Consider the following 22,801-nt stretch of genomic DNA (forward strand, 5'->3'; position numbering starts at 1 on the left):
GAATTGAAAAAAATTAAATTTCATAAAACGAGAAAAGGATATTCATGCTGTAGAAAATATACACAAAATTATTTACGGTATTAGAATACATAAAAAAAAGTTCACAATAATCAAATTTGGTATTTTAAGAAAATTGTGAATAATTTAAATTTTTACGTTATTCCATGTTTTCAAAACAAAAATTTCTTATATGACAATTGGTACGTTGTAAACGCGTTGTTGGTTTGAAAGAGTATTTATTGGGTTAAAAATTATTTTATTTAATTCGTTGTATTTAGGCTTCACAAGTTTAACACTAAATTACATCCTACTCTATATTATTTTTTGTTTCATTTTATCAATAAAATATTTTTATCCTTTGTAAGTTATCAAAATTTAATAAAAAATATAAACGAATTAACTAAAATATATTTGATAGTCTCAAAACACTCTTTAACATGGCACGCTGTCCATTTAAGAGATACATTTGTGAAACACTTTTTCACAACAGTTCAATTAGAAAATAACTAAACCTTTCATAAGAAATTTGACGTATTTCTAAAGGACATATTGTAGTGGAGCTAAATCGCATAACCTCAGCGACAACTTGAACGGCTCAAAATAGTGACCTGCTCATCGAATATTTGATTAATATCTGTGAAATATTAAAAATTTGAAGGTATTATTTAGGTGTCACTTCCTTAAGGGTGAAATGTAAAATCACACTGAGTTCAACTTGGCGTGGACAATACTGCAATGAATCACACCTCATATGTGATCACCTCATGTTAAAAATAATAGCACGAAAGATCGAAGAGTCAAGAAATCACCGTTTTGTTAAAACATATAACTGTGAAATTTTCAAATTTATCGAAATTTTTTTATAAAATCCAAATCTTTTACTTATCCTGAACAAAAGTAATAAGTTTAAGTTTAATACTAACAAAAGAAATGCAAATTTTCATTTTAATATAAGAAACACAGTTTTCCACCAGGATATGTTTTTGAAATGGGAGCAAAAGTAGTGCCATTTTTTAATGTGAATTTCACTTTTTATTCACGAAATAGTAATTCCAATATTTTCAAAATATAAGTGAAAACATAATATACTTTCTGATATACTAAGAGAAAATTGAAGATGGATGTAAGTATAATTAATATCTTTTATTAGCATTGGGAACAAAAACAAACGAACAGGGTAGAATAATAAATACAATGATAGCATTTTCTCAATAAACTTTAAAATATTCAATTTCCTTCTATAACTTTTTCATGCACTCATATACTACATACATACATACGTCTATAGAAAATAAAAAACAGGTGCAATATTAAAATCTAAGGTTAGTTTTATAAATAAAATTTATAATATCTCAAGTTCACTGTTTATTTGAACAAAGAAAAGGGAATAAGATTTTCAATAATGCAAAAATAATGGGTCTGTGAATATTTAAGTGCCCAAAACTTTATGCCAGCTTATTGAATTTATAATGTTATATAATGTATGTTGCAAATTTGTCCTTACTAGTAAATTTTTACTTAACAAAAAAAAAAAAGTTTTGTTAATAAAAATGTAGTTGGAATATCGATAAAATCCAACTTAAAGTAAGCTAATTGAAGAACACAATAAGAGTATCTAAATGGAATATATTTCCTATTCAAATACAGGCTAAACGAAATATCAGCCGAAAGCATTATAGTAGCTAATAGACTCAAGTATATATTTTTGATCAGCGTCGAATTCTAAGTCGATTTAACCATGTCTGTTCGTCCGTCCGTCTCAACGATAACTCAAAAACTAATTGAGCAAAGTTCACCAAATCTCTACAAATGATTTATTAAAGTAAATTCAGCAACCCTATTTAATTTTGATATGATCGAGGTTTTGGTTTGGGTGGCTGCTATACAACTTCAAAATTAATTTGACTATATTTCAAATATAATAAAAGCTATATGGTATTGAAATTTCACACAAACATATATATTACTAGGGCCGATGTGTTTGATAAAAGCCATTGAAATTGAAAGATATTGACAACACACTACTGAAATTAATTATGGTAATACGGCAGCTTAAAGTCATAGTGTCCCATAGTCAGACCATAGCTGTGGTATTAAGGATAATTCGTACAGGTATCACAGAGTTGAGAATACCATAGCTATGGTATTCAGGATAATTCATACAGGTATCACAGAGTTGACACGGTCAACCCTATTTTTTTTCTTAAATCTGTATTTTCCTTCAAAGAAAACTCATATTTATTTTCAAAGACTTTTTTATTTATAACATCAGTAGTTCAGATAAGTAAACACGAGAGTGCATTATGCACATTTAAAAAGAAAAACAAAAAAAAATACTAAATATAAAATATTTTTTATGATGAAAAAAATTCAAGGACATCTTGGCAAAAAAAAAACAACAAAAAACAGGATAATAATCTCGTATATTGCACTTTATTTAAATTTTTTATTTAGTATAAGAATACAGGAGCGCATTATCATTATCATTATTAGCATTGGGTTCCAATTTAAATTATAGCAATGGGATTTTAAACTCGAAATATCATAAATTTTATTTTTGTTTTATTTAAAAAGTATTAAAAAATTTTTATTTTATAACTTTAAATATCAAAGTTAAATAATTTTTTTTCTTGTTTAAAAAAATTATTTTATTTCACTTACACTATATTGTACATTCATAGTACGGAATTCATAAAAAACAGAAAAAAAAAACCGAAAATCAAAAAAGGATCCTTTTTGATATAAGCTTGAAAATAAAATTATTTTACTCGATTTTTCGCGCCAAAAACTTTACCTTATTCAAATATTAAAAGTAGTGTACAAACACAGGTATGAAAATTAAGAAAAAAGTTTTCATTCAATCCTATGGGAATTTTTTTACACCATTAAAATATTAAAAGAAGAAAAAATAATATTTTTTTAATGAAATTCTACTTTTTTTTTTATTTCTATGTGCATATCATGTAAAAATTATTTTTTGCATTCGGTTGCATTTAAAAAAGAAAAATTCGAAAGAATTTTAAGAAAAACAAAATTTTTAATGAAAATGCATTGAACACGAGGACATACAAAAATACTATTCGCTTGTATCAGCACTTTTTGTACTTCATCCTTTCAAATATTTTAATAAAACTTTAAAAACAAAAATGATTCTTTTATAAAATTTTTGAAAAACTTCACAATCTGCAGTAAATTTTCACATGGTTATTCATGATCAACAAATTCAAATAGCAGCTTTTATAATTAACAGAAATTAAAACACCATACAAAACCTGAACATTGTTGCAGTTATTTCAATAAATAACATTTCTATTCCACATGAAAATTCAGCTAAATACCTAGGAATGACACTAGATGCGAAATTGAGATAGAAACAGCATGTCAAGAATAAAAGATCTGAAATGAAAATTTCCCTTTCTCCACGTACAACAAAATTTTGTTCTACAATTAAATTTTAAAACCGGTCTGGGTTTACGGTATTTAGATATAGAGTTGTGAAAAACAACATCATATTACGCAATATTGCCGGCGCCTCCTGGTACGTTCGTAATACTGATACTTACAGAGATCTCAAAATTCCTCTCATTACAGATGAAATAAGGAAAAGGGCTTCACACCATAAAATTCGTCTTTCCCAACATGCCCACGAAGAGATGGCTCGTTTAGCTGACGATTAAAATTTTGTTAGGAGGCAAAAATGAACGAAACCCTTAGGATAACATCTATTACCTATCAAATATTCTCAATGGAATTTTGGTAGATCATAGAGTTCTTTAAAAAAGTTTTTTGGCCAAATTTATATTAATGATTAGTGTAATGACTAGTTTTAGTTTAAACAGCAATCGAAGGTTTTAGTGAGCTTAAAGTGGCAGAGTATTTGAACTCGCACCCCAGTAGGCGGCCACTGAATTCTCTATCGATGATTTCTTCTGATCGAAAAAAAAATTGTGGCAGTTATGGTTATGGTATCGATCCTTTAACCGAAGGGTCTTGAATTCAAACTCCGGTCTGCTCACTAAAAAATTATGTTTAACATTATCCATTCAATTCAATTTTCATACATCCATAATATTCGATATTAAACTAAGAAAAATCAACAATAAAATATCAATAATCTTAAATATTGAAGATAAAGGAAAGAACTACAGCAGGCTAGTCACCTATTTAGCTAAAATATCTATGACGCAATGAAACTGGTGGGACATGACTATATATGATAGCCCTTTGCTACTTCTGGAGTGAGTTTCAGGAAAAAAAAAACACCATACAAAAGTCGATTGCTCCATGATATACTAAAGATCTTTTAACAATTTAATAATTGAATTTCCTACTAGATATTCTAATATTCCTCTGTCAACTCAATTTTATGTGACACTACATATGTAGAGCTTTTTTTCATGTAAACTATTTTAATGTCATTCTCAAAGATTTTATTTTTAAATTTATAGGAAATCATTGTTGAAAACACTTTTTATATCAAATAGTGCTTTAAAAATTATATAATTACAATCAATGAGATTATTAAATGAAAATTTATACTCACATATAACACTATATATGTAAAATTTCAGGGAAATCGAAAAAAATGATATTGTTTTTCATTACTTATAATAAATAACGTACAAGTGGAGTTCAACATCGTTCAAAAGGATTTTATTGAATAATGCCACATTTAGATGTTCGAAATGCAAAAAAAATAATTTTTTTGTTTTTGTTCTTATTAAAATCAATATAAAATTTTTTTAAAAATAAATAATTTCCCTTAAGTATCATTAAGTATATAATACATATCAGTAAAGGATATTCAGACTCAACAACAACTACAACCGTAATATTAATATGGCGATTGATGCAAAAGCGAAATTTATAAAATATAAGACTGAGTACTACGTTTATTGGTTTTTATTATTATTGACCAGCATATTAAAAATTTAAAATCAACTTTGACTTTTTTTAATATTAAAATTAAATAAGCATAAAAATTCTGTAAAAAAAAAAATATTTTATTAAATTTAAACTTTAATGGAATTTTTTAATTAAAAATTCTTAAATTAAAATTGTACAAAGTGAAGGTTATCTTTTTGAAAAAATTAAAAACTTTATAACTGGCGAAAATGAATCTATACGTGTACACACTTTAACACTTACATTACATAATATTCACTTTTAAAAATGCATATAAATTTATACATAGAAAACTTTTTAAAATCTAATTATAACTATAAATTTAATCGAACATTAAGATATAAAGCTCATACAATTATTTTATGTATGATAACATAAAAATGCAAATCAAACAAGTGTGACGTAAAACTGTTTGAAATAACAGTATGTAATTTGTATATTTTTTGTTGTAAAGTGATTTGCTTGAAAGAAACATTAATTGTGCTTCAGTGTGCATTAAACAATTTGTTTTTAAACCGAAACTGTTTAATACACTGTTTAGAACATCAGCTAAAGTAAAACCATTAAATCAAGCAACAAAATATAGAAAGAGTCAAGTCACGTTTGATGAAAGAAAGTTAATGCCGAAATCATAAAAATTATTAAAGAATTAATCGTAAATGTTATGTGTATTCTAAAAATTCTTGCAATATTACACTTTGCCGAAAATTTTTCCAATATTACGTATTCTTGAACTTTTTGAATATTAAAAGCGACGCATATTGTTTCTGACTGGCAACAACAAGAACTGTGATAGTTAAGAAACAGACCACATGTTATGCACTATTCAGTTTGAAAACAATATCAGGTTCTAAAAACAAATAATTATTTACAAAGATCATATCATTATTTTCGGAAATGACTGTTATTTTTTATTTTTCCTTGTGATTGAATACATATGCACTTATATTATAAAGTATAGCCGCACAAAAACTGAACAAAGTTTTGACTTATTTAATAAAAAAAAAAAAAATTTATATTTTTATAATTGCTGTAAATGATATTGTTTACCACTTTTATTTTATTTATATACGAGTACTAATTTTCTCAATTCAGACAGGTGGCTAGAAAATCAAAAGGGAAAAATTATAAAACTTCTTAATTTTATTACTATGAGTAACTTTAAAATAACCTTCATACAAAGTTATACACTCATGAAAAAGCAAATATTTACGAACATACATTAGTTGATTTTTATAATTTTTTTTTGTATTTTTTGTTATTTTTGCAAATATTGCTTATAAAATCAACAGAAAAATGCAGAAAATTTGCACCTGCATTAGAAATTATTAACAATGAACTAAAATTATTACTGATCTGAAATTTCATGTTAACGAATTACATTTTGGAAATTTTTGAAATTTTCTCAAATAATAATTGTGTAAACAAATGCAAATAGGTAAACGAACCGGAATACACTTTATCAGAAACATATATTTTTTTTCTCATTCTCTTTTTTGTTTATGTGAATGGGTACATGTCCGTCATGGTAAGCCGAGCATTACATTTGTATGTTACATCAACAACTTTGGTACCCCGAGACGCCTACTTTCTAAACAATACATAATCTCATGATTAATTCAACCGTACCGTACCTTCTCCTACAGTTGCTTTGAGTTTTAGTTATAATTGGTTATAAAGTTGTAGCCATCTAGATCATTTGAATATTTTATCTATACTCTTACTTTGTCACATTTTTCACATTATATGCCTTATATGCATTTCTACCACAGTTTATTTATCCATTATTTTATATGAGAAGGAAAAAAAAAATATTCTCCAGAAATGTAAGAAGCTTGTGACAGTGTTATGTTCAATTATTACAAAAAAAAACCTTAACTTAATGAGAACTTATTTAATCTGGTTTTGGTTTTTGAAAATAATTTTTAAAATTTTTAAAACAAATAAATTTTCATTATTTGAATTGAATTTCATGAACAGAAATATTTTGTTTTTAATTTACATAAAATATGGCATCAATCATTCATGTAAACTTTATACCATGCTTTAATATTCAAGAAATACTAAATACATATTTGCAGTTTCAAAAATATCTAGAATTTCTCATTATGTACAATAACTAAATTATTATTTTAAGTTTACATATAATATGATTCCTGTACTCTACTGCAATGTAATACCGGTGAATATGAAAAAAGTAAATTTTCACATTATAATTTTCACACCCAAAATAAACAAAAAAAAAAAAAAGGAACAACAATTTTATACCAAGTGAAGTGGACATTTTGTTAACACCTACATTTTCAAAAGAAAAATTATGAAAATTAATTTAAAAATTGTACACAGTGGTAAGAACAATGCACATAAATTTACATACTCAAATTTTTACTTGCATATATCTACATATAAAACAAACTATTCCACGTGTTCCTGAGTACTGTTCATTACTAACATTAAGGACAGGAAGAAACAAATTAATTATCAAGGATTTATTTTAATATTCCATTTTTGTTTTTCAATTTTTCTGCTTTTTATTCAAAATTATTGTATAGGGGTGAGTGTTTGTGGTATAATAGCACGTGTTACTTAAAAATGTCCTGAAATTTTCTCATATATAAGACAGCTAAGAACACTGTGTTGTGGTATACAAAATTAATATTTTATTTTTGCATCTTATATTTTTTCTACTTTTTAACTAATTACACTTTATATTTGTGGCAGAATATTAAATTAATATCAAGTTGAAGAATATTTTCTGCATAGAAAAAGAGAGAGTTTGAGCGAAAGAGAAAATGCGCCCTTCTTTTTTTTTCTTTGAAACTAAAATTCAATTAATTTTTTATTTATTCATTTTGATTTTTAATTTATTTTTTTTTGTGTTTTTGCTTTTGCTTTCGGTTAAAATTTTAAATTGACATTCCGAATTTTTAATTTTTGAATTGATTTTTGTATTAAAGTGAAAGTTTTTTAATTAAATTGTGCATTTAAACCGTAGGGAGAATGAATAACTTATGATAGCATTAAAAGGAATATATTCCAATTTAAATTGATTTACTACATTCATACATATAAGAGAAAATTAAATAAATTTTTATAATTTTAAAAATTATTATACACTTTGAAAATATTATTGAAAAAAGGTCAAATGAATGTCAAAATATTGTTAAATTTCAATACCAAAGCTCTAAATTTTGAACATTATTAAACGGGAGAGTAATAGTTTATAACACAGTTCAAATATGTAGTTATAAAAAGAGAAAAATTTACGCAGTTAGTGTTGTCAATATAGAGAGCTTTAAACTGATGGTGTGCCAAAAGAGATTTTTATTATATACGGCAGTAGGGTCGTTTTTGGGATATTTTCGTCTGACACAGTATTTCGAAGCCCTCTTAACGTCTTAGCTAGATATAACAAGGTAACCATAATGTGGATGCTACAACATTATGTCATGAATCAGAACCAAAAAGCTGATTGCCTCGCTCAGAGGGTTATGCTAACACCTTTCACTTGGCGGAAGTTATATTTTAGAGTGCCAAGAACAACGGTCCCTGTGCATCTTGAATAGCTTGGAGGAGCGAACTAGGGTCGACCATTGGAACAATTGTCCCTCCCTTATATATATCTCCCTTAAGATCGAGAGTGCGGGAAATGACCACACTTGGTCATTCAAACTTGAAAAATACTGCAATATATAAGAGTTTCAGTCTCCTTAAAAAAGAATCGGTATCTCAGACTCGAAGGTTGATGACTTAGAAATCCTAGTACTTCCAATTCTGTCCAATAGTCCACTATACATTAAAATTTAATGTTGATTTCTATGAGCTTAGGTTTTGTGCCCTAGTTTAATATAAACTAGTTCGCTAAATTTCATTAAAATCACAAATTTTTTTAAACAAAAATAAGAAATTCTTATAGTTACACGTCACAACTGTATAATATTTATCATTAATTTTTTATTTTTATAATGCATTTCTCAAATTTTTACTGTACTCAAATAAGATTTGAATTCAATTATATGAATTCTATTAACTAAATCAATATTGAAAAATAGTTTTTCATTTATTAAAGGATTTTGCAATTACAAATTATTTTTTAATAAATTGAATTTTTGCTTTTAGCAATTCAAAATAATTTTAAATTGAATATTATAAAATAATAATAAATATTAATTTAATTTTAAGTTTCAAAGTTATCTCTATCGATTTCTCTTATGCATATCCATATAAGCATATATGTACATAAGTATAGAATGCATATATGCACATACATACATCAAAGTTTATATTAAATGTGATGTAGACATTTTAAATAAAAAAATCTTGCTAACGGCACAAATATTTTTATTTTGTGCGTCAAAAGAAAACATTTTTAATTGTTGGATTAGAATTTTAAAAAAATTTTTATTTTGAAAAAAAAAATTTTGAGATTTTCTTACCATAAAATTTTTAATTCCAAAAAGTTAATGGCGATTTTAGCAAAAAAAAAAAAAATAAATGAATTTTCCATATGACGTATGAAATATTTTAAGAATTTTATAAAATTGCTTAAATTAATTTTATTCATGCAAAATTCTAAAAGTAATTCAAAGCTTTATACAAAAATTAATTTGGCCAAACAACTTTTGAAATTATATGGCAACTGTCATAAGCGCTCATAATATCTACTAAAAATTGGTCATTTAACCATATTTGTTTTTGCATAACAGCCACTATGATTTCTGAAATATAGCTAAATAACTTTTAAGTTTTAGGGCAGCTACCCGAACCATTTCCTCGTTCACATTCAGTTTAAATACGGTCCCACCATTTACTATTATAAATTATTATTTGTAAAACTTTAGTGAGCTTAGATAAATTAATATTTTCGTCGGTTTTTACCGATGTCCCAGCGGAACAACATGTTTGAATCGACTAATAATTCGACGCTGATCAAAAACATATACTTATATCTATATCTGAGACCATTATTTCTTAACGTTCCAAACGTTAAAGCAAATTTAATACTCTTCGAACATACAATCGCATGGCTATAAACATCTGATGTAATCCATCATACAGCATCGACAGCAATATATATTTCTAACATAAGATTTAAAAATTTAATTTAAATTATTCTTTAGTTGTTAAACAAAGAATAGCATTTAATTGAAAAAATATCCTGTTTACAATAATTCCAAATCTATAATCCCTTGAATAATGAGTTTTCTTAAAAAATAAAATTTATTACAAATATGTTTTTCAATTTATTTCTTACAACTATGTACACTTTTACATGTTAAGCAATTATAAATAAATTTTTAAATTTATTATTACAAAATATGCATGTATCCTTACAAAGAATTATTACATTACACTTAGCCATATACCTAACACAAAAGTTGAGTACATTTTAATTTCCTTAAATTATTTGAAACTTTTAACTTCTTTTCATATTTCTTTTTGTTTTTTAAATTTTTTAATACTTACTTCTTCATTTGCGTTTTTTAAAATGTACGAAATTTGTCTGCACATGTGGGTATGCAAATTATTTACGTACACTATATAGGTATGAGAAAATTAATTAAGTCAGGAGGTTTCCTTTTTTTTCTCCATACATAGTTAAAGATTTTATGTTTTCCTTGCTCATTTAATTATGTTGTTTTCTTTTTTTCGTTGCTCCGTGATAAAAACCCATCTTCTGAAAATTTCTACATAAAAATGATGTTATGTATGTGTTATGTTTGTGTTATGTGTGTGTTATATATGTGTTATTTATGAACATGCAAATATAATTTAAATAAAATGAGTATTTTAAATGATTCAATGCAATAAATTTCCAAAACAAGACAGACAAAAAAATTAAAAGAATAGAAAATAAGAGAATAAAGAATTAATGAATAAGATAAATTATAAGATAATTTAGTGTTGCCGTTTAGGAAAAATATCCAATTTGGATCTTAGAAAAAATTCAAGTAACAACCTATTCTTAATAAATTTTCTTTTATTAAAAAAAATAAATAACTTAAAAGAAAAACAGTACAAAATTTCAGTTTCCTGGGATTAATTTTCAAATATGTTGCAATAAATCGTTGAGTTAAGTTACACTTTCAAGGACTCCTCTTACCATCTTTTTTGGCAATGGAATTTTTCAAGAATTATATAAAACGGGCTTGTTATTCTATTATATTCAAAGTAACAGCGTTTTACTTGGATTATTCAATCACAAATGCTACAAAAGTTATTCACCAATTACCCTGGTAACCCTGACATAAAATAATAACTTGAAGAAAATTTTTCTGTTTTTTAAATGCTTACATAATATGTAAAACTTACACACACAATAAACTTGAATTGTGTAAAACTAAAGATGATACATAAAGCAAATTATATAAAAATGTTAAGATTTACATAGATATAAGAATTTAATGGGTGATTTTTTAATTCATTGATTTTTAAATCAATCTATAGATGTTCGACTCTATTAGTCATTCTGAACCTATAGTTCATGTCATATGGTTGTCAACCTTTTCTAAAAATGCAAATTAATACCAGGCTATTGATATGACTTAATTCAAATCTCGGATTAGACCTTTGCTTATTCATCAAACGATCTTATTCTTGGCTAAATTCATTGCTTATCAAACGATTGAATAATTTAATTAAATTTTCCAGTAATTTAAAATTGAGTATCAGCCTCGTCTCGAAATACCATAACAAAGTACAACTATTTATGGTGTAGACAACTGGATATCATAGCAAGTATAAGAAGTATAAAAAAACAAGGAAAATCAGACAGCAAAAACGCACCCATTATATGAATATATTCACATATGTTAATAAATTCTTCTAAGATAATTTCATAAAAATCTTAACATCAAAAAAATTACAATAAAAACCAAAAATAAAAATAAAAATTCTTTTTTCTCCGTGTACTCACAGCATCTTAACTTTTTAACAATGTCGAATTAAATTACAGTTTTTTGTTCTTTTTTCATATTTTACACTTTGCCCTCCTTTCTCTGGTCTCTTGCTATTTATTAATAATATCCTTCTTTATCCTTTTTATTTTAATTCAACAAAATTTTTGTCTTCTTCTTTCTTTGAATGGTTGCATTTTTATGCTTTCTTCTTTTTATCTGGCTTGTATTTCTTTTTTTTTTACTATTCTTCTTTTGAGCTCTGATTTTATTTTTTTCTTATTACAAGGTTTTTAGGTCATTCATGTGAACGTTTATTACGTGTTTGTGATAAGTAAAAATATTTATCATAAAACTTTAAATTATACATACTCTTACATTCTTTTATACATATACACACATAAACATAAATGAGTTAAAAAAAAAATGAGAAAGATTATTGTATCTTGTACGTAAGTTGAAGTGCACGTATACATCAGTTCTGCGATAGTATAATGTGAAGATTAATTTTTAGCAGGATTAACTATGTTTTGATAATTCATAATCTATAATGGTCTTATAGCAATTTAATCTGCATATAATTACAATAAAACAGGTGTTAGAGTACAAGATTCAAAAATTTGCATTTAATTTTGTCTACACAACAAAATGGGATTCTATTTCAGTGGGAAACTATTTGAATATCAAAAAAAATTAACCAATGATTAGTCAAAAATCCCCTGATATTTTCAAATTATCGAAATATGAAATATAAATCTAAATACCAAAACGTAGGGCGCCATTGAAAACACTGGCAGTAACAGAAATTTTTAATATTAAATAAACAACATTTCTAGCGCCAAACTCTCTAAGAGTTATACAAATTAATAATTTGCTCAGAACTTCAAACAAAAATTTTAAAAATATATTGCATATAAGATCACACACACACACACATAGAATCACGTTATAAGAAAAAAAAAACAAAATTTCGAGACAAAAACAAAATAAATTAAAATGGATATAAAGTTTGAATCCTTGACAAGAATACATAAAAACAACAGCAAAACAAAATAACAAAAAAAAAAAAATAAAAAAATACAACACCTCTTGACAATTGAATGTATGTAATTCACATAGCATTAATAAATATGAAGGGCGGCAAGGATACATGGAACAAGTGTATGTGGAAAACATTGGGTGTATAAAAATAACAAAAGATTTTCTTCTGTTTCTGTTTTTCTTTAACTTCTTAAGTATTTGGGTCACAAAAGAACATTATAATGATGACTTAGTGTTGCCCTTTAAATTACAGCTGTTTTTATGTTTCATTTATTTTTTCATCTTTAATTTTTTCATTCTCTTATTATTGTTTTCTTCTTTTTTTCTACTTCTTCTTATAACAATGCTTAAGTACTATGTCTTCTCTTTAAATCTTTAATATTTACAGGTAATTTTATTAGTTGAAAATGGAAACAAGAAAAAAATCTTTTAAAAGTGTAAATGAGCAAAGATGAAAAAAAATTAATCTTTAATAAATTTTGCGATTTTAATCACATCACATCAAGTACAATACATATACAAAGATAATTGAAGAAGAAAAAAAAAATTAAGTAATTTAAGGAAATATGCGTAATTATGTTTCCCTTACACTCTCATACACGTACACATTTTATTAAATTAAAATGAATTTTTGTTGTGAACGGTATACAGTGCCATTTCGAAAAATTATTACCTTCCATTTTGAATTTCTTTTGTTTTTCTTTTTTAAATTTGTCATTTAATTATGATAATGAAAAGAATAAATAAAATATGAATAAAAAGGAAATGTTTAAATAAATTAAAACATATAGACGAGATATAAGTGTATAATATTCAAAAAAAAATATCGTTTCGATGATAAAAAAATTATCCTTTAGAAAATAATTAAAATTTAATGAAAAGTTTCTTATTATGCGAGTGCCAAAATATTATAAATGGAATATGAAAGAGTAAATTTGAGTATAAGAATGGTAAAGAAATGTCAAAATTTGAGGCTCAAAAAAGTGGCTTGAGCAATTTAAAATTAAGGTTAATAGTTCAATATATTAAGTATTTTGATGTCGGAGTTTTGGCGTCTCATGGTAATGTGAAACTTGTTCCTCTACTCTTACTACGTATAAAAATGTTATAGATCTATAATGCAAAATTCAGAAGTTACTAAATTAATAAAAGTTATTAATAAAGTAAAAAAAATATTTAATTTCATTAATGCGACTGTAGTAGAAAACAAGTCTTACATCAGTTCATTCACTTTCTTTTTTTCTTTTTTTTTAATACAGGTGCTTAAAATCATCGAAAGACAAAGATAGGCGGAACCAATCTATCATAAAACGCACCTGGACGGTCATAAACTCCTAAAACTGGTAAAACTGACCAACCATTAGCTATGCTCTGTCGTATTTTTGTGTCAATTTTCCGTGAAGGAAGACACAGAAGTGCTTTTAGCTTAATTCGAGAGGTCTCGCTCGCTTCAGTCTTTTTGTTCAAACCCTTCCTTATCTTCTAACTTACTTGGGGGCACTCAAATCCCTATGAATATCACTATTGCGTATATACTTAGGAGCACCCACCATAATACGAAGGACACTGTTCTAGAAAGGTTATATATCAACACCTTATTGTACGTTGTCAATCCAGACCCACAACCTAGGAGCCAATCATTTTCTCTACATTTGTTTTCTACTTTTATTTATTTTTCTTCTTTATATATGTTATTTCCATCTGATATTGACATCCAAAGTCATACTTAGGTATTTTGCTGTGTTTTGGATTGATACTTTAGCACCATTCAAACTCAATTGTTGCGGTTAATTAGTGAACCAAATTTTTGTTTGTGAAATTCACATGTACAGATTTACTTTTATTTAATCTTATTTTCGATTCATTCAGAGTTCATTGAATAACTAACAATAGTTCTTAAAATATAATGAATATCATTTTTGAGACTCAATAACATTTAGAAGCAAAATTTAAAAAAAGGAAATTATTGCCTATTGTTTTTTAACTCTTGTTCGATCTTGGTTTCAATCAGTTTCTACTACTCGCTTCGAATATATACTATTGAAGTACACTCAATTCTCAAACTATCTGCGAATATGTTAGTCAAAAATTTTAAAATTTATTTATGCATTGATTTTTAATAATTGAAATCAATCACCTTAAAATTTTATCTAAAATAACTTATAAAAGGTGCCAATCTGAATTACAATAAGTATGAACACCTTTTAAATAATATTCATAAGTGTTCATACCGATTTATAACGAAATTGTAATTATACATATATTTTCGAAAATTGAATTTTAAATATGAATAAATTATACACATCAAATGATTCCACATTTATGTATATTTTCTACATCTTTCTTCTTAATATCATACAGAAAACCAATTATAATGAAATTTTCTGATAACCTTTAAATTTTCACAAAAAAATATTACCTTATTTTTAATCATTATCAATGGTCCTCTTATCATAAAATTTACAAGAATATCAATTTCATTTTAATATAAGAAAATTGTATTGGTGAAATACCGAAAAAAAGGGTCTACATAAATTTTTTCCTTTTTCTTATTTCCTTGAAGCGAAAAATCCTTCAAGAAATAAAATTAATGAAAATGACATATTCGGGTTCTATACACATAAACATATACATACACCTACATACAAAAAAATATTAAACCTATCCACAAATAATGAAATTCTATTATGAAAATGAAAAATTTGATTCTTTTGGACACGCAAACTTTTGTAAAAATTAAAATACAGACAAAAAAAAAACTTTTTTCTTTTTGTTCTTGAATTCAAATTACTTCAATCTTTCTAAAATTCTAAATGGTTCGCGTTACAGTGAAAAATGAAAAAAAAACCTTTTGCCATTTCGAATATTTCGAGAAATTGTGAATGATATTGTCATTCAAAAGGAAAAAAAATAACCTTAACCTTTACTCGTTTCCATGATTTTCTTTTGTCACTTTGAAAAATTTCTAAAAATTATGTCAAAAATTAAGTATGGCCACCATCTAGGTGTAATGAATAAAGGTTTGTTTCCAGTATGAAAGATGAAAATCTTGAAATTTTTATCTTGAATTCTCTAAAGTTATCAAATGTTTAAGTTTCACTTTTAGAGTATCTTCTAAAAAAGACTTCCATGAAACCATTTTTGGGTAATATTAAAAGTATAACAACTTTCTTTGCAAATGTAGTAAAACTTATTGCATTCATTTATTTCAAAAATTATATTTTCTTTTCATCATTATTTTAAGACTCTTCTCAATTTAAGTCCAGTTTATTATTCTAATTTCGCAAATCCAAAGGAATTTTTATACCTGTACAAAAGTATGTTCAAAGAATATACTAAATTTGCCATACCCTTTGTAACGCTAAAAAATAATGATTTGAGGTATAGACTCAAGTATACGTTTTTGACCATAGCGTCGAATTCTGAGCCGATTTACCTTTATCTGTTTGTCTGTTCGCCCGTCCCAACGATATCTCAAAAAATAATTGAACTAAGTTTACCAAATTTTCACAAATGATTTATTATAGTAAATGCAAGAATCGTATTTAAATTGGTTATGATACTAAAGGTACTGTTTTGGGTGCCTGCCATACAACTTTCAAATTTATTTGGTTATATCTCAGAAACTATAAAAGCTGTGGTGTTAAATTTTCGCACAAGCGAATATTATATTAGTAGGACCAATGTGTTTGATAAAAGTCGTTGAAATTACTTAGCTCCTTATGGTAGCTGCCATACAACTTCAACAATATTTTAGGCATATCTTAATTAAATGATTTGAAACACAGTACTGAAATTTTGCATAAATTAATATGGTAATATGGCAACTGAAAGTCATAGTCAGCTATGACATATTTACTTGTACATAGGATAACAAATTCGTGTGGGTATCATAGAGCTGAAACGATCAACTCTATTTTTTCTCGTTTTAATTTAAAATTTTTCTTTTTCTTAAAATATCCTTTTCATGTTTTGAATTTTGTCAATTATTTTATTATTATTTATTTAAATAAATCTATTATTTTGTATTATTTTTAGGCTAAAAAAATGTGGCATCAAATGTCTGATGAACAAAAGAAAACTTATGGCGATGACTATTATGAAGCTGCAATGACTTCCGTTGAAAAATCATATCGTGTTGTAAGTTATTGCACAATATAAGTAATACATTAAAATTTGAATTAAAAATAAATTTTCAATATAACTATTAACTGCTTACACCATATTTTGCAAAAGTAACCTATAAATAAGTGTTGTATAGAAAACCAGTACATTACTTACGTTCCATACAGTATATTGACTGGTTAAATGGTTACAACTTATTATTTGCAGGTTATTTTGCTACAAAAATCACTTAATTCTCTTTTAGATTCATTTAATTTTTTTTCCTAAACTTTAAAACTAAAACACTTCATTTATGTCAAATTTTTTTTTTTTAAATATAATTTTTTAAAATGTATTCTTTAATGTAATTTTTAATTTATATATATTATTTATTTTCTTATATAAAGTTTGCTGATATTCAACCAGCAATTCGTGTTGCAATTGATGCTGTTTCACGTACTTTCCCAATGGCACGTTATACACCAGTTACTGTACCAGAAAGGATTCAAATGTTTATTGCTGAACATTTACCATCCTCTGTATATGAGATCATTTTTCAACGTAAATAAATAAATTTTTTGAAATTAACATAATATTTTTTTTTTTAAATATGAATCAATATAATAACAACAGTAATACAACAAGATTCAATTATTATTATTACTGTAATATTCATTATTATTTAAATAACATCATAATAATTTCAATTAAATATTATGCAACAACAATGAAAATAATTCTCCATAATTACTGAAAAAAAAAAAATCTAAATCAAAAAAAAAAAAAAAAATACTACAATATAACAATAAAATATAATGTTATATAATATATAAGTATATAAGTATTTATTATTAAGTTATTAAGATAATTTTTAAGCAGCGAAAAAAACATCAAAGGGAAAATATATTTTGGCTTTTTCTCTTTTTTTATAAAATACACAGAAAGTTACACACACAAACAACATCAATTTATAAAAATTATATATAATATCCTTTAAGGATAATTTTTTTTTTAGGATTTAAGAAAAAATGAAAAAAAAAAAAATATATATATTAAAATCTTAATCTCTTTGTTTTTTAATAACTTTGTTTTTTTTTTTTTAAATAATTATTTTTGTTTTTGTTAAATTAAAATAATTTTGAAAAAATTTTTTTCAAATAAATTTTAAGTAAAAATTTTTAGCGTTAAAAAAAATCTCACACACAGATTCATCCTTTTTTGTTATGTTAAATTTTTGTTTTTTTCGTGTTTTTCCTCATCACGGTAAATTTTGTCTCACTTAAAAATTTTAAGTTTCCTAGTCCTTCATAATTTTATGTGAATCTCCTTGCATTTTATATTTTAAATTGAATGTTTAAAAATATTTCGAAAAATAAGTACGAATAATTTTTATAAATTTTTTAAAATTTTTAAATTTTTTAATTATTTATGAAAAAAGTTTTAAATATATTTTGTAATAGATGGCATTTTTAAATATTAAATTATTTATTTTATACATTTCATTCAAATTTACTATAAATATTTACTATTTTACAGTTATATACAATTTTTTTTTATATATATACAAAGCTTTCTATATTTTATGCTATAACTATTTTTATCATTTGGTTTTTTTTTTTTTTGTGAAACAATTTTTACAATGATTTCAAATAAAATGAAAAAAAAAATATGTTTAAGAAACAAAAATTTATTTATAAAAAAAAAATTAAAAAATTATTTTAAATTAATTATTTTGTAAATTATTTTTAATTTTTGTTTAATGAACTTAAAAACAAAATTTTTTTTTTTTTGGAGTGACTCAAATAAAACTGGTAATCGAAATACAAAAATTATTAAATGTGTTTTTTTTTTTTTAATTTTTGTTATTTTTAATAATATTTTAATAATTGTATATGCAGGTATATTACAACAGGAAGTTTATGTATTATAACCGAATATTATTCAACTGGTCTGATAGAATTGAACTTTGATTTTCTAATGGTAATGATTCCAAAGCTTATCAACATTAGACTTTTAAAAATGCCCCAATTAGTTCGGCAATATTTGTAATGATATTATGTTATATAGAGTGCCAAATCTCAATAACAACACTATTATTGCGGCCAGTATCCAATATAGACTGTCGTCAGAATAGCATTGTCTCGAGCAAGATCTCGCCATAAGTCCATTCGATTTGGTAAGGTTGTATTTTGGCTACATTTTTCTTGCCGTCCCGAATATGGACATGTTTCCCAATGTAATGTAAAGGTACATTTTCTGAGGCAATGCTTGTAAGGTTGCCGTGCTGGGTTCTGTGACAAACATTGTAGACATCTTTGGCCATCTTTCTGGGACTCGTTAAATCTTCACTCTACCACGGAGAATAAGTTTTCATGGAGTATTTTAGAAGGCAGGAGGCTCTTTTAAAATACATCCATGGCTCATATTCATGACCTTTTCAAACCTGTTTACTTGAATCCTCAACTCCTCGACACCGTGAATATTGTTCTTAATATTAGGTATGGTTCTAAGATTTTCTCACAAGATTTCTCTAAATTTAACCCAATTCGTTCTTCTTAGATTTCTATATGTGATGAGATAGATAAGACACTCTGGAGTTCTCAACTAAACAGCTCTTTATTTTAAGTGTTATATATCTAGGGCATCTTCCCAGCCAAAAAAGCTGTTTATATTCGAAAAAATAAAAGTGAGAGTGTTGTCCCTATTTGATACTTCTTACTGTTTAAGATAAAATCATATAAGAACTCATATCTTTCCTTTGTCTCCGGGCTCGCTCAAAGAGTGTTATTTGCCTCACAATGATCAAATTTGACTAGGTTAGTGCGACCGCCGGCACCATTTCATCGACGTCAGAAGGTGAGGTTACCACAGTCAAATCCACGATGCTGAAATAATAGCACAGAAATGATTTTATGTGTCTTTTAATTAATGTACAGGATCTAAGCTTCTTACTTCTCTCGTTTTACTAGCCTACGGAATAGGTTATATTTTGGGGTGCTAAGTGTATTGATCCTATTACTGTACACTCATGGAATCCGGAATCACAGAGCGATGTCGACGTCTCGCTCATCTAGAAAGAATATCAGGTTATCCCAGACGCATCTCGAGTACTTGAGATTAAACCGGATTACCGTCATTTTCAATATCAGTACTACTACATTATATTTTTGTATGTTTAAAAAATTTATTCAACAGATGATGCCTGAGTGGGTGACAAAATTAATTTTTCTTCTGTATGGATGACAATTCGGTAATTATAAAATTATATTAAAAAAATAAAACAAGAATATTTGAAATTTATTTGAAATTTTATTCGGTTTTTTGGTTTAGTGATTTTTTTTTTTTTTGTTTTTTTTTTCATACTTAAATTTTTTATTTATTTTCTTTCATTTTTGAAGAAGTTTTTAATCTTTCACAAAATTTTTTCTTACAAACATTTTTATTTGTTTTTTTTTTTTTCTTGTATTATTAAATTTTCATGCTTCCTTATTAATTTGTTTATTAGTGATATTTTTGTTTTTACTATTTTAGTGTTTCTGAAATGCAAATAAAAGTGCGATTATTTTTGTTCTTCTTTTATTTTTTATATAATTTGCAAATATTTTATTAAATAATTTTTAATGATTAATAATAATAATTACAATTTATTAATTTTTAATTGCTTGTAATAAATAAAAAAATATATTTTCATTTCATATAAATATACTTGTATTATTATACATTATTCATATTGTATAACTAATATTTTATTACTATTTAAGAGAAAAATAATTTATAATTTAATTTTTCGTTTCGGTAAAAATAAATTCGGAATTTAAAATAGTAATACATATAAAAGCTATTCTTAAATGAAAAAACGGCACGCAATTATGTAGAAAAATATTATTGATTTTGATATTTTATGTAAAATGTAAATTTATACAAAATGATGTTATCGTACACGGCTTAATTTCTGGATGTCGCAGTGAATAAACACTTAAAATTTTTCATATTTCAAGTCTGTACGTGCAATTATATTTTATGATTAATAACATAAACATAGATGTAAACTACTTTTGAGAAATGTAGAATACTAGCTGAATATAAAACTATTATTTAATTTATGATTTTTAAGAAATTTACTTGAAATTTACTCATAAGTGACCAATCCACTTCGATAATAATTATTTATTTATTTATTGAATCTAATATTTTTGAATATTTTTATTAAAATGCAAATTCATATATGACATTTTTCTTAACACTTGATTCAAACCATATTCATATATAATTAAATATTATGCTTTAAATTTGCGATTAAATTTAAAATTACATTAATTAACATAATAATATTAAAAGGCAGTTAAAATATCTTAACATTATAATTAAAAATTTAATATTACATTAAAATTAAAAGTTTATTCCATAGCAGTAAAAAAAAAGCAATATTTTTCTATATTTTTCTTTGTTTAAATTAGAATTTTATAATTAAATATTTTTAATATTAGTAGTATTTTGGTAGGAAAAAAAATTAACATACAATAAAAAAAATATGTAAAATATTTATTTAATCACAACTTTTAATAGTTTTTATAATATTTCATAATATACAATATTATAAATTTATACCAAAGTAAATAATTTTTCATTTCATCTTCATAATTAATAATAGTAAACTAATTTATTATTATGTATTTAATATTATTTTGTTATACTACTTTTTTACACATAAAACCTTATACAAGTGATATAATATTATAATTTAATTATCAATAAAATTGTCATTTAATATTCTTAATTCATTTGAATGATGATTTTTCATCGATAAAATCAAAAAAATATTTTATTTGTAATAATTATAATTACGACAAAATTAAATACTTAAAATATAATTAAAATTTATTACATTTATTTATAGTACGTTAATCTATATTACAATATATTATTTATATTTTATTATGGCTATTTAAAATTTTATTTCTTAATGCATATGAATTAATTTCCTATATTTAAAATTACTGTCAAATTTAACAATAGATATTCGGACAGATCTTAAAATAAATATGAAATGTCAAAAAATTACTGTAACGTTCGAAAATAAAATGTTGCCGTTGCGATTTTTTTTTTGTTTTTCTAAAATAATAAAAACTACCTAAAAATTTGAAATTTTTCATTTGTGAAAATTTCGAAGTTTATTTTTGTTTACGAAATTTAAACGAAGGCATTATCATTTGAATATTATGAATTATGATTATAAAATGAATAAAATAAATTATTCTCAAAGCACTTAATAATAAATTCTCTTAATTGAGAAACGTTCTTATAAAAATAATACAAATGGACGAAATTTTTTTTTCGTAACTTAATAAATTATTTCGTTTCATAATAACTTATAATTACTGTTGTCTGTTATATGCGCGTATTATATAAAAGAATGTATGAACTTTAAAAATTTTATCGATATTATAATTATTAGTTATTATATATATATATATCGCTTTTATCATAATAATTTTGAAATAATTTTGGCAGCGGTTTTGGCATTTAAAAAATATTCATTTTAACTAAATGAATTTCGAATTGTTTTTATACTAATATTTGAATTTTCTCTCAAATATAGGTTAATGTTCAATAAGCGTTTATTTTTAATCTCACAATATTCTTAAATTGATACCCATAACGTGGGCGTCATTCCGAGAATTCTCCTACACACCTAATGATAGCAGTAATGATAATGTAGCAGTGGTCTTATTCTACAGCAAACAGTTACATATATATTTGAAAAGCCGTAGGCAGAAAACGATGATACGATATAAATGCTAACGGTTTCATGTAAGTCATATAAATTTTATTATACATTTCTTTATATTCTATCT

The 22,801-nt window shown here is 24.8% G+C and overlaps 1 protein-coding gene across 2 annotated transcripts in view; it reads left to right on the forward strand.

The window, feature by feature from the left end:
* The window catches only part of LOC129615591 (D-beta-hydroxybutyrate dehydrogenase, mitochondrial), an 82,914-nt gene extending 65,214 nt beyond the window's left edge, over positions 1 to 17,700 (forward strand). For both annotated transcript variants that reach the window (XM_055530860.1, XM_055530859.1), the window contains exons 8-9: positions 16,881 to 16,982; positions 17,354 to 17,700. In XM_055530860.1, the coding sequence (XP_055386835.1) occupies positions 16,881 to 16,982; positions 17,354 to 17,515 (264 nt within the window). In that variant the 3' untranslated portion in view covers positions 17,516 to 17,700. The remainder of the gene's footprint in view (positions 1 to 16,880; positions 16,983 to 17,353) is intronic.
* Positions 17,701 to 22,801: the final 5,101 nt, after the last annotated feature.

This window comes from Condylostylus longicornis, unplaced genomic scaffold (genome assembly GCF_029603195.1).
Source record: "Condylostylus longicornis isolate FDR11 unplaced genomic scaffold, ASM2960319v2 ptg000137l, whole genome shotgun sequence".
In the NCBI taxonomy this organism is placed as follows: domain Eukaryota; kingdom Metazoa; phylum Arthropoda; class Insecta; order Diptera; family Dolichopodidae; genus Condylostylus; species Condylostylus longicornis.